At 38.9% G+C, this 14,502-nt stretch overlaps 2 protein-coding genes across 3 annotated transcripts in view; one reads left to right on the top strand and one right to left on the bottom strand.

Annotated features, from left to right (window-relative positions):
* The window catches only part of LOC311035231 (uncharacterized protein), a 42,257-nt gene extending 28,217 nt beyond the window's left edge, over positions 1 to 14,040 (top strand). Inside the window, exons 4-7 of one of the 2 annotated variants that reach the window (XM_084043317.1) lie at positions 10,737 to 10,787; positions 12,682 to 12,777; positions 13,312 to 13,346; positions 13,436 to 14,040. In XM_084043317.1, the coding sequence (XP_083899443.1) occupies positions 10,737 to 10,787; positions 12,682 to 12,777; positions 13,312 to 13,346; positions 13,436 to 13,552 (299 nt within the window). In that variant the 3' untranslated portion in view covers positions 13,553 to 14,040. The remainder of the gene's footprint in view (positions 1 to 10,736; positions 10,788 to 12,681; positions 12,778 to 13,311; positions 13,347 to 13,435) is intronic. The other variant, XM_084043318.1, reaches the window with a different exon arrangement.
* On the bottom strand, positions 1,463 to 2,843 carry LOC311035082 (immunoglobulin superfamily member 3-like; the record flags this gene model as incomplete). The annotated part of the gene is made up of 3 exons (XM_084043163.1): positions 2,703 to 2,843; positions 2,218 to 2,583; positions 1,463 to 1,902 (listed from the first exon to the last, which is right to left on the bottom strand). The coding sequence occupies exons 1-3, from the start codon at positions 2,821 to 2,823 to the stop codon at positions 1,463 to 1,465; spliced, it is 927 nt and encodes a 308-aa protein (XP_083899289.1). The 5' UTR covers positions 2,824 to 2,843.
* Positions 14,041 to 14,502: the final 462 nt, after the last annotated feature.

The following is a 14,502-nucleotide window of genomic DNA, read 5'->3' as shown; positions in this document are numbered from 1 at the left end:
AACAGATGGCCAAAACGGGTCCTATGACAACAGGTATAATGGGGTTTGATTTAAAGGGTGGAGCATTCATTCCCTATTTACATCGTTCCTGTGTAGGCCGGTCCCCGACTAGACCCTCGGCAACCCGAAGGGCTAGACGCTCGGCCGCCCAAAGGGCGGCCGAGCTTCTAGTAAAACTAATGCGCTCAGCAAGGATGAATCCTACTGATTTTCCTCTAGCACCACCTGTCAAGCTATTTAGTATATTTGCAGCTTCCCCACTTGAAAGGGATGGTACCGTCCATAGGAGGTTTTAGCTGGGTTTCACTCATACAATGACCACAACTTTGGTTTTCCTTTTAGTTCTTCTTTACTTTAGTTTTTTGTTGTTGCAGTACAGCTTATGCAGGTAGTGTAGTTGTAAGGTATAGCTGAAAAACCTTAAATGAAAAATAAAAATGTACTGTAAATACAATGCACATGAAATAATAAATGCAAATATCTAAGCTTTACATATATGTTTTAGCTCTTGTGAATATTGTTTTACTTTCTTAGAGTATTTTTATGAATTGGGTTTTTTAAACAGTTTTTAACATATGCAGTCTCATATGAAATGCAAATATAATAGACTGAATTTTAGCAGCATTCCAATAAATCTATATATCTCAATAAACAAATCACATTCGTTTTTAAATCAACAATCATGTTGCTTTAACTAGAGGACATCATTGAACTAGAACGCACGTTGTAACGTGCGCTACAAACGGCAAGTTTTATGACTCTTAAACAAACAAACAGTTCGTCTCTCACCGGCTGCCTCTCCAGCTTTTTATAGCTGCACCAGTGCTGCTGTGATGTTTTCAGCGCGACGTTGCTGCTGCTGGACGCACGTTTGTTTATTTGCAATAGGCCTAATGGAGGATTGTGGAGGATTCTCGTCCTTCTCCCTTCTCTTCCTCTGTGATTTGGTTTACAGGCTTCTTTCAGGTGCGGTGCTTTATAGTGTAGTGACGCTGATTAGTAATTAGGGAATGATTTTAGACAGCTGCCACTCTGTCCATCAGCCCGACTTTGCTCTCCAGTGGGGATTTTCCAAGTTGACTTCACAGCACCCCAGGCCAAACTTTTCACTTACACACAAGTTATCTCAAAGTCTTGCACTTGAGATATATGATTCTATGGTTAGGGATAGGGACAACACATATGAAAACACGTATGGTCCTTAATTTAGAAATGTGTCCATTGAACTTCAGCGAAGTCAATGGTTTTCCCAAAGTCATTAGAACTTCAGCTTCAAAGCAACTTTTTAAATCAAAGACACCTGAAGTAGAATATTATTTTGAACAAACCCAATTTTATTTTGTATTCAGAACACACCGCCCACATATCTCTTGGGCAAGCAAGACTTGTTCAAGACTAGAAATGAACAAACTTATGTATTTATTTCCGTAACTTTTTAATTGTGATATAATTAGACTCATCATCACTTCACAGGCCGCATCTTGACAAAGTAAACAAAGGTACAAATAGCTATGAATAACAACATGATTCCACATCTACTAATGGACAGGATGACGAAGGTGTGTATCTGCGGTAACGTGGTGACAATGTCCACTTTGCTTCCATTGCCAAACAGTATCTCCCCACATGAGGCCACAGCGCAGTAGTACATCCCAGCATCAGTCCAGTTCAGCACCTTCCTCTGCAGATGGTAGACGCAGCTCGTTTTAGAGGTCTCCCCACATTGATCCTTGATCCCATCCGCGTGGATGATGACAGGGTGAGGACCGTGCCTTAACCAGTAGACACTGACGTGTCCTCCATCACAGGTCTGATTGTATACTGTACAGTTCAGAGTCACAGATTCTCCAGGCTGGACCAACTCCACTGATGGCTGCTGGACGATTTTACTGGGGCTGGACTCTAAACCACACAAAATGTAATGATCAGAGAGAATTCACTGACTGTTTTATTATAAACTACTGTAGTTGTGTGTTTGTGCGTATATAAATATATCATAAATTAATTGAACTAATCGATTAAATTGATTTTTAAAAATATAATCAATTTAAATAAAATAATCGATTTGGGGGAAACATTTTACATACTTCTTTCAACCAAAAATCTAAAAATAGCAGATCTAAAAGCACAAAATGTGTCATAAAGTAGGCTACAAGTGGTTAATTAGACTAATCAATTTAGTCGATAATAAAAAATGCACAAATAAGAACACATTACCTTTGACACTGACAAAGACTCCCTCTCCAAACTCCACTACATTGGAGTGGGCACTGCCACAGTAATAGGTAGCCGAATCTGAGGGCTCAATGTCAGTGATGTGTAGATGATTGATGCCCGGTTCGTACTCCACCAAGAAGCGGGAGTTCTTCTTCACCTGGTGGTACGGTGTGGTCCTCTCATCGTACTTGTAGATGGTTGAAAGGAGCTGAGGTTTACCTCCCAATGTCTGCTGGTACCAGGAGAAATGCATCGCCACGTTACTGTCATAGAAGCAATGTAAAGTGACATTGCCCCCGACGTTGGCACTCCTCACACCGCTGTCCTGTTTCACTGTTGAAGACTGGTTCATGCCTGAAACATGAGCTGAACAAAAGAGATGCCACCATTTAATATACTATATAATATTTGAAATTATGCCTCATTTATACTTGGCGGCACGACTTTGACTGGCAAATCACCTTTTACATTAGAATTAGACTTACATATTCCACAGAGAACAACCATCATATACAGCTTCATCATCAGTCCAGGTAGCTCAGTCAGTAGAGAGCTCATCTTTGAATCACGTTCTGGGTTTGATACCATGCACCTCCAACTCAGCATATGAGTAGTGTAACTAAGACACCACAGTATGAACTGGGAGCTGATGGCAGATGTTACGCTCCCCCTAAGCAACCTATCTTCCCAGAGGCCTAGCGTGTTGTAAAGGGGTAGACACCCTTGTTGCTTGGCTGATACTAACAATGAGCCGCAATGACCTACCTAATGTTTTTGTAATTCTCAGGAAATACGAGTGGAAAGTGCTTACATTTGCAAAAAGCATCTAAAAATGTGGTTTCATGTGATTGGCTGGGATGGTGAAGTGTTGACATTTCATTTTCACTTCCGCCTTGGCCTCCATACAAATACAAGCCCTAGAATTCCTAGCAGATTTATCACAATACATCGCAACGCTGCATGTTCTGAGCTTGTAGATAGGCTATTTTCTGTGAAGAGATTTGGTATCGAGGGAAAGAATTATGGGGACTAATATAGGCCTAGTCCCTATGGGCTTGGTGGAGATTTCAGCTATTTAAGCAACAGACAAATTGTGCAATGAAATAATTTGTTACCCTTCAGGATCACGCTCTCCGCGCGTTTGTTGTATTGGTGAAATTAAGAGCAGACAAGACTGTTAAAATTAAGTGTATGTTAATCAAGCAGTAAGTTAAAAGTAATACAGATTGAATATAGAAATGTACTTAATAACAGAGATCTCTGGGCTCACACACTAGCTTTCCTTATCAGAAACAAGTTGCATCGAGGTCAGTTCACGAAGTCTGAGCCCTCCTATCTGTCTCTAGAGAGCCCCTATATACTGAAATGTGGGGTGGTCTTCAGGTTGGGAGAGTGACTTTGGCTGCGCCATCTGACTCAGCATTTCCCTTCAAACAATAGGGGAGGCCTTTCTCTCCAACCTGCAGTTTTCAAAGATTAGGGAAGGACAGAAAGGAACAGAAACCACAAATGCAGACACATGTACAGACAGATGACCTCTCATCACTCCAACGGCCGGGCCATCTGACAGTTTAACATTTAAAGTTACTTGATCATAATCTGTTATTAGTTCTATATTTTTGGTAAGTTAAGCCACATACTGTACATGGGGCTTTCCACTGCCATTGATATAACAAGATAACCTTTTCATTAAATGGATTCAAGTGCATGACAATCATGAGCACACTAACACACTTATTATATTTGTCTTAATGATTACATTAGTTGTTAATATATTCTTTTTAGTCTTTATTGGGATGAAACAATAGTAATTAATGCAATCGCATATTCTTATTATAATACCAACTAGTAATAACTAAAGCTTTAAAAGGATAGCAATTGCCATCAGACTCCAGACAACAAAGTATATAGGTTTAAATGAGAATGACAAACATCCATAGGTCTGAAACTTACATGTCTTTGCCTTCCACGATCAATGTTAATTCCCAAAACTCAAATTGTCAAATGTGGGACCATTTTTCTCACTCTGTCCACTCAAGTAATTCAGTAATGTGTAATTATACTAGAGTTAGACTTGACCCAACTTTCACACTCATCTTGACTTTCTCTTTTATTTCACGCGGCAATTCAGGCTTTCATGGCTGGACGTGCTTTTTGTGACTTCATGCACAAAGTACGTATAGTACATAGGACCACAATGGAAACAAGTCCCCAGGACTTTTTTGTTATCCTTTTGGCCTTAATGTCTGACTGTACCACGTGCTGTTTACATTTCTGACAAATAAAGTATTCAATTAATCAATCACAGTGGCATGAACTGTGATTGTGTTGAGGGGCTATACTGTCTAGCCTGGGTAAACCCCTCCCTCCGGAAAACTCATTTTAATTTGATGAAAATTAGTTAGGGGTTTACCCAGGCTACCTACTGTCTGCGTGGTCAAGAAACGTGGTGCTTATTAGTCCAGCGGTTTACAGTAGCCACACACACACACACACACACACACACACACACACACACACACACACACACACACACAGACAACCCTCCACCAGACCCACACCGTGAAGGTTTTGTGGAGTGTGTGTGAAAGGAGCCCCACACCGACAGTTTGAAACAGATCTAAAAATCCCCAACTCTGCCCCTAGTGTGGGTGTTTGTTGACTCATGACCTTCTTTGGGAAGCTTGGTACACTGCTGAGACAAATCGTTCACTTGGTGACATGCTTTGTTGCGACTTTGACACAGACCCATAGACCCCCATATAAGGAAACATAAGTTAACATAGCATTTCCTGTAGGAAGCAATTCAGTGTCGTGTGAGCTGGAAATCCCCCTCAAAATCGATATTGAAAGTAAATGTACTATTGTTCTGGGTACAAATGTATTTTTATTAATTCTCAGATATGGGTATACGATATGAAAGTCCACGATAGGAAAGTATACAATATGAAAGTCCACTGAATAAAAATAAAACAATTACAATTTACAATTTGGGAATTTAGCTTAACCAGAGCGACTTGCAATAAGCAAGGAAAATAATCACATACATGGAATGCATGGAAAAAGTTCTGAATTGTGAGGTTTGTGAGGAGATGCTCTACCTACAATTGTAAACCAGCTTGAGAACCTACTTAATGTTGATGTTGGGAAGCATTGAAGCAAAAGGCACTCAAGTCAATGTATATAATTGATGGTGTGGCCACCAGTAAACTGAGTAAAGTGACATGCTACCAGCTACCAGTCCAGGGACATCCTGTTACCAGGAAAAGGAGACGCTGGATGTAGCAAGCCGTTGCCACCATCCACCTCTGTTGGCTTGGGTTTCTCCAACACTCAGGGACACAGGTATACAGTAGATGGTTCAAACAAATGTATTATAAAGAGCGGCAAAATGGTGCAAGCTAGCCAGCAGATGGTGTCATGGCAGAGGCTCTCTCCTGAGTATGTGTGGGATGGCCGATTTATCCTGTGTCGATTACATGAGAGCTGTGCAGGCTAGGTGTGACTGCTTAACTCAGCTATCACCACCACACTAGCTGAAACCTGCTGCTTGTGGAAGATAACTTATGATCTGAAAGATATAACCTGGGGTATTGATGGCAGCTTGAGTCTTAACACTAGCACTAAACTAGCACCTAGTTGACCTAGTATGATAGTAGCCTACTAGTATGATATGTTACAGTAGCATATCTGTGTTAGGTGAGGTTGAGTGATGGTGGATACACCCCCTTCTCTCTCTGCTCTTGAAAAACAGGAAGACTGAATCATCTTAAACAGAGTGGGTAGATAGGCCATCTGATAATCAGAAGGTTACCAGTTCACCTCATGACTTGCCCAGTATACGTGTCGAAGAGTCCTTGAAGTGTCTTATCAAGCCCCCCTCCCTCTCCCCATCCCCAAGCACTCATCATGACCATCTGAGCATCCATCAGCTGGGTGAAGCTGAAACTGAATTTCCCCCACAGAATTAACAAAGGTCTCCCCTTCCCCTTATAGTGTTAAAAGACAAAATAGAGGAGTTCATTGTTGAGCTATGTGGCTCATCTTTTCATGTGGTGTCAGTCTGGTGTTTCATGTATTTATTAAATAAAAAGGCTGGTAATAGTGTTTTTCAGACCAAGTTTGTCTGGAGGTTTTCGGCACACTCTGGTGGACAGACGTGTAGGTAGTGACATGCATGCATTACTCCCAGAGTCCCAGACAGACATAAGTTTTGCAGCTCTCAACAATAAATACATAAGGGAAATTTGATTTCAAGTCCCTTTACCTATCAGTCACTCTTAATGTAATAGATAGGACTGACCTAGCTATACTTCAGGCAGAGTGAAACAAATGCAACCATAGAATATGATGCTAGTATGAAAATCTCTGAAAGTATCACACATAATACACAAATAGAGCTCAAGTTGTTAACCACTTAAACCCTATTTACTTTGTTGACCAGGGTCCCCTCTACACCATATCTCTTTGCCGAAAGCCAATGAGCTTGTAGAATAGATTGACTATTTTCATCGATTGTTCCCCCCAGAATATGGGACGCTAGGGTTCATGTGGTTAAAGGAGGTCACCTTGATTTCATTAAAAAACAATGTGTTTTTTTATATTTTTAGAAATGTTTTAATCATCTTCTTCACTTCCTACAGGTAAGGAGGACCATTGAAGCTTACTCATTAAAGCGCTTTGGATAAAAGCGCTATATAAATGCACCATTTACTCTGCCTTACCTTTTCTAAAGATTAAACAAAGACTGACTCTGTGAGAGATACTGTCTGTATGTCTTAAATGGGGGTATAAATGTAGTTATTATTATTATTATTATTAGTTAAAATAAGTGTTAAATAGCTCTATATTCCCATAGCAATCATTGCTAGAGTGCTTGTTCTGTAACAGGCATCTTCCCATCTCTCCAGCTCTTCAGTACACAGACAATACATTTTCAGGTGAGGATACCAATTTTATCCAATCATTAGAGAGAAAACTATTCAAATGTGTCACTTCCAAGTGAAATAGGAAGTGATGAAACAAAAAATGTATGAGCAGACACAATTGGAACTGGAACATTATGAAATTGAAGCTGATAGATTTTCTTTTGGGGTACTCTCTCCTGGTTGGATAAAATTGGTATCCTGAGCTGAACGTTTCTGTTTACTAAAGAGCTGAACAAACACTAAAGCAATTACTTTCAGAATATAGAGCTTCAACTTTTTAACACCCCCATTACGTTAGCCCCATCTTTAACACAAAGAGGATGGGGGATATGTCAAAGTACTGGAACAATAGTCAAATCAATCTAGTCACATTGTCACTTAACCACCAAACAATGGACACACAGCACAAACAACATATGGCAAGCCTCATTATCTTCAACCATACTACATATACTAAAATATACAGGTGGTATCTGTATGGTGTCAGTAGTCATCCTGAAAACTCAAACCCAATAAAAATAGAATAGAATAGAACTCACCCATCAGTACAAGTGCAGGTGACGATTCTGCTGAGAATTACATCTCTTCGTGATGGCATCTTTCCAATCATAATAGTGAAACCTGTTTCAAAGGACACTTGTTACAAGTGTTGTTCATGCACCACATCCTTCTGTCTGTGAAACATTGATGCTGTAAACATCAGTAACCACACATGGCATGTTACAAACCTTAACTACATGAACCATAGCATCCTTATTTTGGACATGTCATAATAGACAATCATTAAGGGGGAAAATAGGTGCACATCCCGTGAAAATAGCCAATCTACATAAAAGGAGTGGACCAAGTGGACTCAACAAAGTTTATAGGGTGGTTCAAATTTCAAATGTTCTCTTTGCTTGGACCAAAGGTTAACAAATTAGTGTTTCTGGCCCTTGAACTGGTGAACAGATTCATGCTGACCGAACTATCCAGTGAGGCCATAGATGTCATTTTGTAATACGGAGGTTGGCAAAAAGAGTTCCTTCTAAAAAAGCATTGGATTTGTTTTTTGGTTTTTTTAAGCCAATGATTTGAATATACGTATGTGTGATCTTATGAATATGAACATAAATGTGTTCTATAGAGGCTATCATTTCACATGCAGTATACAGGTATGTATTAAGTCTTGTTTTCCTAGTACTGTAGGTCCTTCATGTGGTCATTGATAACCAACAATGGAAAAACAAACAGCCCGCCCCTTTCCAGTGAAGCCCCTGCTTTTGATGTGCATTTTATTAAGCTCCATCAATGTGATTCATGCTCACAGACACAATGATGAGCTGCACCTTCATACCAGCTCTACTTCTCTGTATCTTCAGTAAGTAGATCATCTTTGTACTGCTGCTAACTGCATCAATAACTTTCTTTTGCAGTAACACAGCAAGCCATTGATACTTGACATTTTTGTAGGGAGCAATATTATGTTGTATTTTCCTTTTGCACTGATGCATATATTAAGGCTGCAAGTATTGATTCGTTTCTACGCAATTATTCTGTCGATTACTTTTTCAATTCGAATATATTTATACATCAACAAATCAAGCGTAAAATTTCGATTTATTTTTTATAATCGACTAAATCGATTAGTCTCTTTACAATTTTACAATTTAGGCATTTAGCAGACGCTCTTAATCTAAAGCGTAAGCAGGTAATAGAGAGTAAGCAGGTAAATACATACATCAAATGCATAGAAATAGTAATCTAGGAATCTTTAACCACATGAGTAATCTTTAACCACATAAGCCCTATTTATACTTTGTCGTACAACGGTGTCATGCAATAGCAAAAATAGCCAATCTACTAGTAAACTTTATTTGTAAAGCGCCTTTCAAAACATAGACACACGCTCACATGTCACACTGGGACACAGCGTGTAGATTTTCGGTGTTTTTGCAACTACTCAGGTGTTGTCCATGCTGTGTGTTTTAGGCTGGATCCTTGTTTCAGCCGCTGAGACTGAGACTGTAGAGGTCCAGCCAGGTGAAGATGTCACTTTACTCTGCTCCAACATCTCCATTCAGGACACTCACGGTTTCTGGTTCAAATTGGTCAACAACTCGGAGCCCCAATGCATCTCCTCCATTTATGGATCTGTTAGCGATGCTTCGTACTGCGATAGTCTAAAAACAAAAAGCCAATTTGAAACAAGTGCCAATCTCTCCTTTGTCATTCTGAAAATCAAGAACGTGAAATTCTCTGACTCTGCACTGTATATTTGTGGGATGTACGTCAATCCTCATATAGTGATTGTGAATGTGACACTTTTAAAGGTTCAAGGTATGTAAGATCAAGTCATAGTCTTGACCGTCTTCTGCTTCCATGAAAACAATACTGATTTATGAACATTAATAAACCTTAACAAGTACGATCAATTCCCTTTTTATAATGTTTAATTCGTTTTATTTATTCCTATGAAGTAAACTCAAAATATCACAAAAAGTAACTTACATTTGGATAATGTTTTCATAATAATAATTTAATATAAATAAACAATAAAAGTTGTGATTCTTTGCTTTAGGTAAAGTTGTAATATTTCATTTATTATTGTTAAGGTAAAGACAAAGCTGCCAATGACGTTGAAGATGACTTGCATCAGGGTAAGCCTGTCCTCTTCCTCTAATTAAAATTCTTAGTACTTAATGTTTTAAGTATATGACAGTAGTACTGCTGAATGAGAATGAGTTACATGTCAGTCTTAGAATAATGAGTGAATATAGACTTCATCAATTTTCTAATGTGTGCCGAGGCACACTGGTGTGCTGTGAGAGGAGAGACAAGTCCGGGTGATTTTGCATATTATATACGACTACAGAAAGAACTATGAATTTGTTTTCTATTTACTATATTAGTACTTTGTGCAGTGATTTCCCCAGAGGCAAATTCTATACCCTGAAACATTTTTTTATTTTAACCAATTTCAACCTGGTGTCTGTATTTTGGGCATGTCATTATAGGCAACATTTTCAAAAAGAGTGGAAATAGTTTATCTACAAGCTCATGTTTTCTGTCGCAACACTATTGATCTGCTATTTTCACTATGAATACAGCTGTGCCTTGACATTTTGACTTCTCCATTGATGTGCCTTGGGCACAAAAATGTTTAAAACCACTGAGCTTCATCATTACTACTTTACTGCTTTGGGTATAGTCATTGGCATTGATAACTGTAACAGTTATCCATTAGGCATCAGATAAAGGTTATGTCCGGGTAGCTCAATCAGTGGAGCAGAACTTTCAATTGCAAGGTTCTGCGTTCAATACCGGGCATCACCGACTCTGCGTGTGAGTAGCACGGCTTGGGTAACTAATACAGGATAAGTAGGCTACTGGGAGCTGATTCCATGCTCCACCTCAGAAATCTATCTCCTGGTCTATAGTGCCTTAAAAAGGGCCTTGTTGCTCGGGTGATACTGAGAATAAGCCCCTTTGTCGTAACTTGAAAGTGTGTCAAAGTTAAGACTTCTTCTCAGAGACTTTTGGAATCTCCTGCTTGATTCTTGGTACTGTGAATGTGATCCTTATTGTGATTGTACATTTATTATTGTTAAGGAAAAGACAAAGCTGATAATGGAGTTGATTATAAAGTGGACAAGTATCAGGGTAAGCCTGTCCTCTCTTCCTCTCATAAAAGTCTTAGTTCTTAATATGTTTTGACCCATTAACCCCGGGAAATCATCTGTGTCATTTTAGATGTTAAAATGACACAGAAAATATGCAAGCTCACAGCACGTCACTTTGTGCCGCACTGCAAGCTTTTTTTTATTTATTTTTTTATTTATTTTATTTAACCTTTATTTAACCAGAGAAATCACATTGAGACTAGTGTCTCTTTTACAAGTGTGCACTGGCCAAGAGAAGAGGCAAATAAAATGTTACACAGCTCTGCTAGTAACGACAATACAGGACATAACAAAACAAAGACGAAACATGACATCCATAATACCAAAGACCTACTACCAATAGCACAAAATACAGACTATTAAAAGGCTAATAACAACAATACATCATAAAACTAATATAAGTCTAAGATCGCAGCATTTGCTACTCGTCAAAGCAGGAGCAATGGCTGGAGAGTGTGCCCATGGCAATCCTCTTAAAAGACACTAGAGGGATCAGTGAAGCCAATTTTAATCTGGTCTGTAGATCGTTCCACGACCAGGGCCCAAAAAACGCAAGTTTTTTTTTCCCTGCCTCAGATTTAGTAGTGGGTACGACATAGCGCATCCAGGCATTTGATCTGAGGTTGAGCGAATTTTGGACAAGATTACATTTTGAACAAATGTACGAGGGGGAATTTGCAAGAATGGCTTTATATATAAAAGTGTACCAATGTAGCAACTTGCGAGATGCTAAGGAGGACCACCCTACTAGGGAATACAGAATACAATGATGTGTCCTGTAGGTGGAGCTGGTTATGAACCTCAATGCAGCATGATAAAGGGGATCAAGTCTACCCAATATTGAGGGACAGGCGAATCGATACACAATATCGCCGTAGTCGAGTTGCGACATAAACAGGCCAGTGACCAGCCTTTTCCTTGAGGCGAAAGAAAAACAGGACTTCATTCTATAAAAGAAGCTTACTGTGAATTTTAACTTCTTAATCAGTGCTTCAATGTGATGATTGAAGTTTAACTTGTTATCTAACCAAATTCCCAGATATTTATAAAGCACCACCCATTCGATGGTTACTCCTTCCAAGGTGGTGATATTTGGGGGGATGATGTCAGTTCTATTTGGAGTAAATATCATGGCCTTGGTTTTTTGGCCGTTTAATAGCAATTTGCTATTTACCAATTCATGCTGCAATGAGACAAAATCTGAGGCCAAGTTTGACACTGCTACATCAAAAGAAGGGGCACAAGAATACAGAATTGTGTCATCGGCATACATGTGATACTTACAATGCTTAGATTGACTACAAATATGATTGACATACAAAAGAAAAAGCAATGGACCGAGAATGGAACCTTGGGGGACTCCTTTCTCAAGGGTGATGGGGTCAGAAATGGTATCACCAAATTTGACACACTGTGTGCGGCCAACTAAATAGTTTTTGAACCAACCAAGCTTGTACATCTGCAATTTTATTTATTTATTTTTTAATCTAAAAAATGTTTGGATAATGTTGAATAATTTTGCATTTTAAACATAGATCTTCTCTTCTGGGGGTCCCTGGCACAAAACATTTTCAGCTGTGGGTCCACGGCCAAATATATATCAATTTAGGGGTCCTTGGCACGAAAATGTTTGAGAACTCAGGGTTCTACTGATTTAGAAGGCATTTGTAGAATATGCCTCAGGTCAAGTGTAGGATGGCTGACCTATGATTGACCATATAGTTACATGTCAGTTTTGTGTTAGTTCAGCGTATGAACAATGAGTGAACGTACATCACTACTACTCTGGGACGTGATTTATGGTCTGTGGTCTTAACATTTATCTACAGCTTGAGAGTATAGTGTGTCTAATTTATGGATCCTTCTCCTAGCAGAGCCTTTTGGAATCTCCAGCATGATCTTGGGTGCTGTAATTGTGATCCTTATTGTGGTCATCATGGGCCTGGCTGTCAAAATCAGACGTCTTTCAGGTACTTACTGTAGGTTATCTCCTTTCATATGAATAGATTATTCATATTCTATTATGTTATTATTATACTGTATATCGTCACTGTCGGGCCGAAACCTTGTATCTCCATACTCCATCCTTTTTATGTTTTTTCATGAATAAATGCCCTATTTTATACTTCATAAATATTACAGTGTTGCGCATAAGTAGCAAAAATAACCGCTACAAGCTCACGATGCATTGCGATGTGAAGTGTTGTGAGCTCGTAGATCTGTTATTTTAGCAGTTAAAAAAATCTGAAACAATTTTGGGGGTTAAATTAAATTATGGCTGATAATGATATCTGAATCCTGAAAAGTAACAGTTTTGGACATGATGAGGTTTCCACCCGACAGAGACGATATGGTGTATTATTAGTTGTGTATCCTCTTCACAGCATTGCAACAATGTTATGTCACCACCATATTTCTGAGAAAATGTTATTCAATTTACTGTAGCCTAATATTGACAAATCATTGTATTTCTGACATTTTACTTCACTCTCATCTCTCTCTAGCCATTAATGATCAACCTCAGCCACAAAGCAACGAGGTGAGTAGACTTCACTTTTGCTTAGATGGTAAAAAAAAACTAAAAAACATGTGAAATGTGTGATTGTGCTCAAATACTATTTTCTACAGAACCCGGACACGTCTGATCTGAATTACGCTGCGCTGAGTTTCCATCAAAAGAAGAAGAGGAGCAGGAGGCCCCAGACAGAGCTGGGACACAATGTTGTTTATGCAGCTACCAGATAGGGTGAAAGAAATAGACCAGTGTCCACTGCTTTCGAATTTCTGCTTTGTGTGTGTGTGTGTGTGTGTGTGTGTGTGTGTGTGTGTGTGTGTGTGCGTGCGTGCGTGCGTGCGTGCGTGCGTGCGGGTTAAGCATTTCCTTATCCCAAAGAAATTATAATAATGATAAACAGACAATGTTAGGTGAAATGTACATCCTTTGTTATTGTCAAAATATGGGTCATCCCCACATTCCAAAAACTCAAATGAATGAAACATACATTTTAATCTAAATTCAAATTCAATTTTATTGTGCCAGTTTAACCACTTTCAACCTGGCGTCCCTATTACGGGCATGTCATTATAAGGCTGTGACATATCCATAGTTACTGTTGTCTTGAAAAATGTTTAAATAAATGTATGGTAAGCATGTAAATGTCTATTGATTCATAAAAGTGGAGCGGATAATTTTTGAGGGGCGAAGCAATATGAAAATGTTTTCAAATGCTCATTTGCCTACTTTTGGGGCATTCTTCAGCTCTCTTCCTGACAAGCTAGCATGATGTGGACACAACATAATGCCTTAGGTTGTTTAGTTTCATATGATATCAGTGAGGATATGTCCTCACTGTATTGTCTGATTCACCGCCTTTTGCGATTATTTTAATGTTGTTTTATGCTTCTGCTTTTCTTTTTTGCTTTATTGTTAAAGTTGTGACATTGTAATGTGATTCAAATGTTTGTTATCAGGGCGTCCTTGAAAAAGAGAGCTTGCTCTCAATGGGTTTCCCTGAATAAATAAAGGAAAAAAGAAAAGAAAAAGATATGAAGAACTTATGATACTGGCATTTTATGAGCCCGGTAGATTGTCTGAAATAGAGTAATGTCAGCCGTGGGTCTCTGGGCAGAGAAATTGAATATCCTTATGAATATTGTTATGTGCATAATCAACTGAATTATGAACCATTGTGTTT

Source organism: Gymnoscopelus microlampas (genome assembly GCF_963454915.1).
Source record: "Gymnoscopelus microlampas genome assembly, chromosome: 19".
In the NCBI taxonomy this organism is placed as follows: Eukaryota; Metazoa; Chordata; class Actinopteri; order Myctophiformes; family Myctophidae; genus Gymnoscopelus; species Gymnoscopelus microlampas.
Note: the sequence above shows the minus strand (reverse complement) of the source record. Positions and strands in the feature narration are given on the sequence as shown.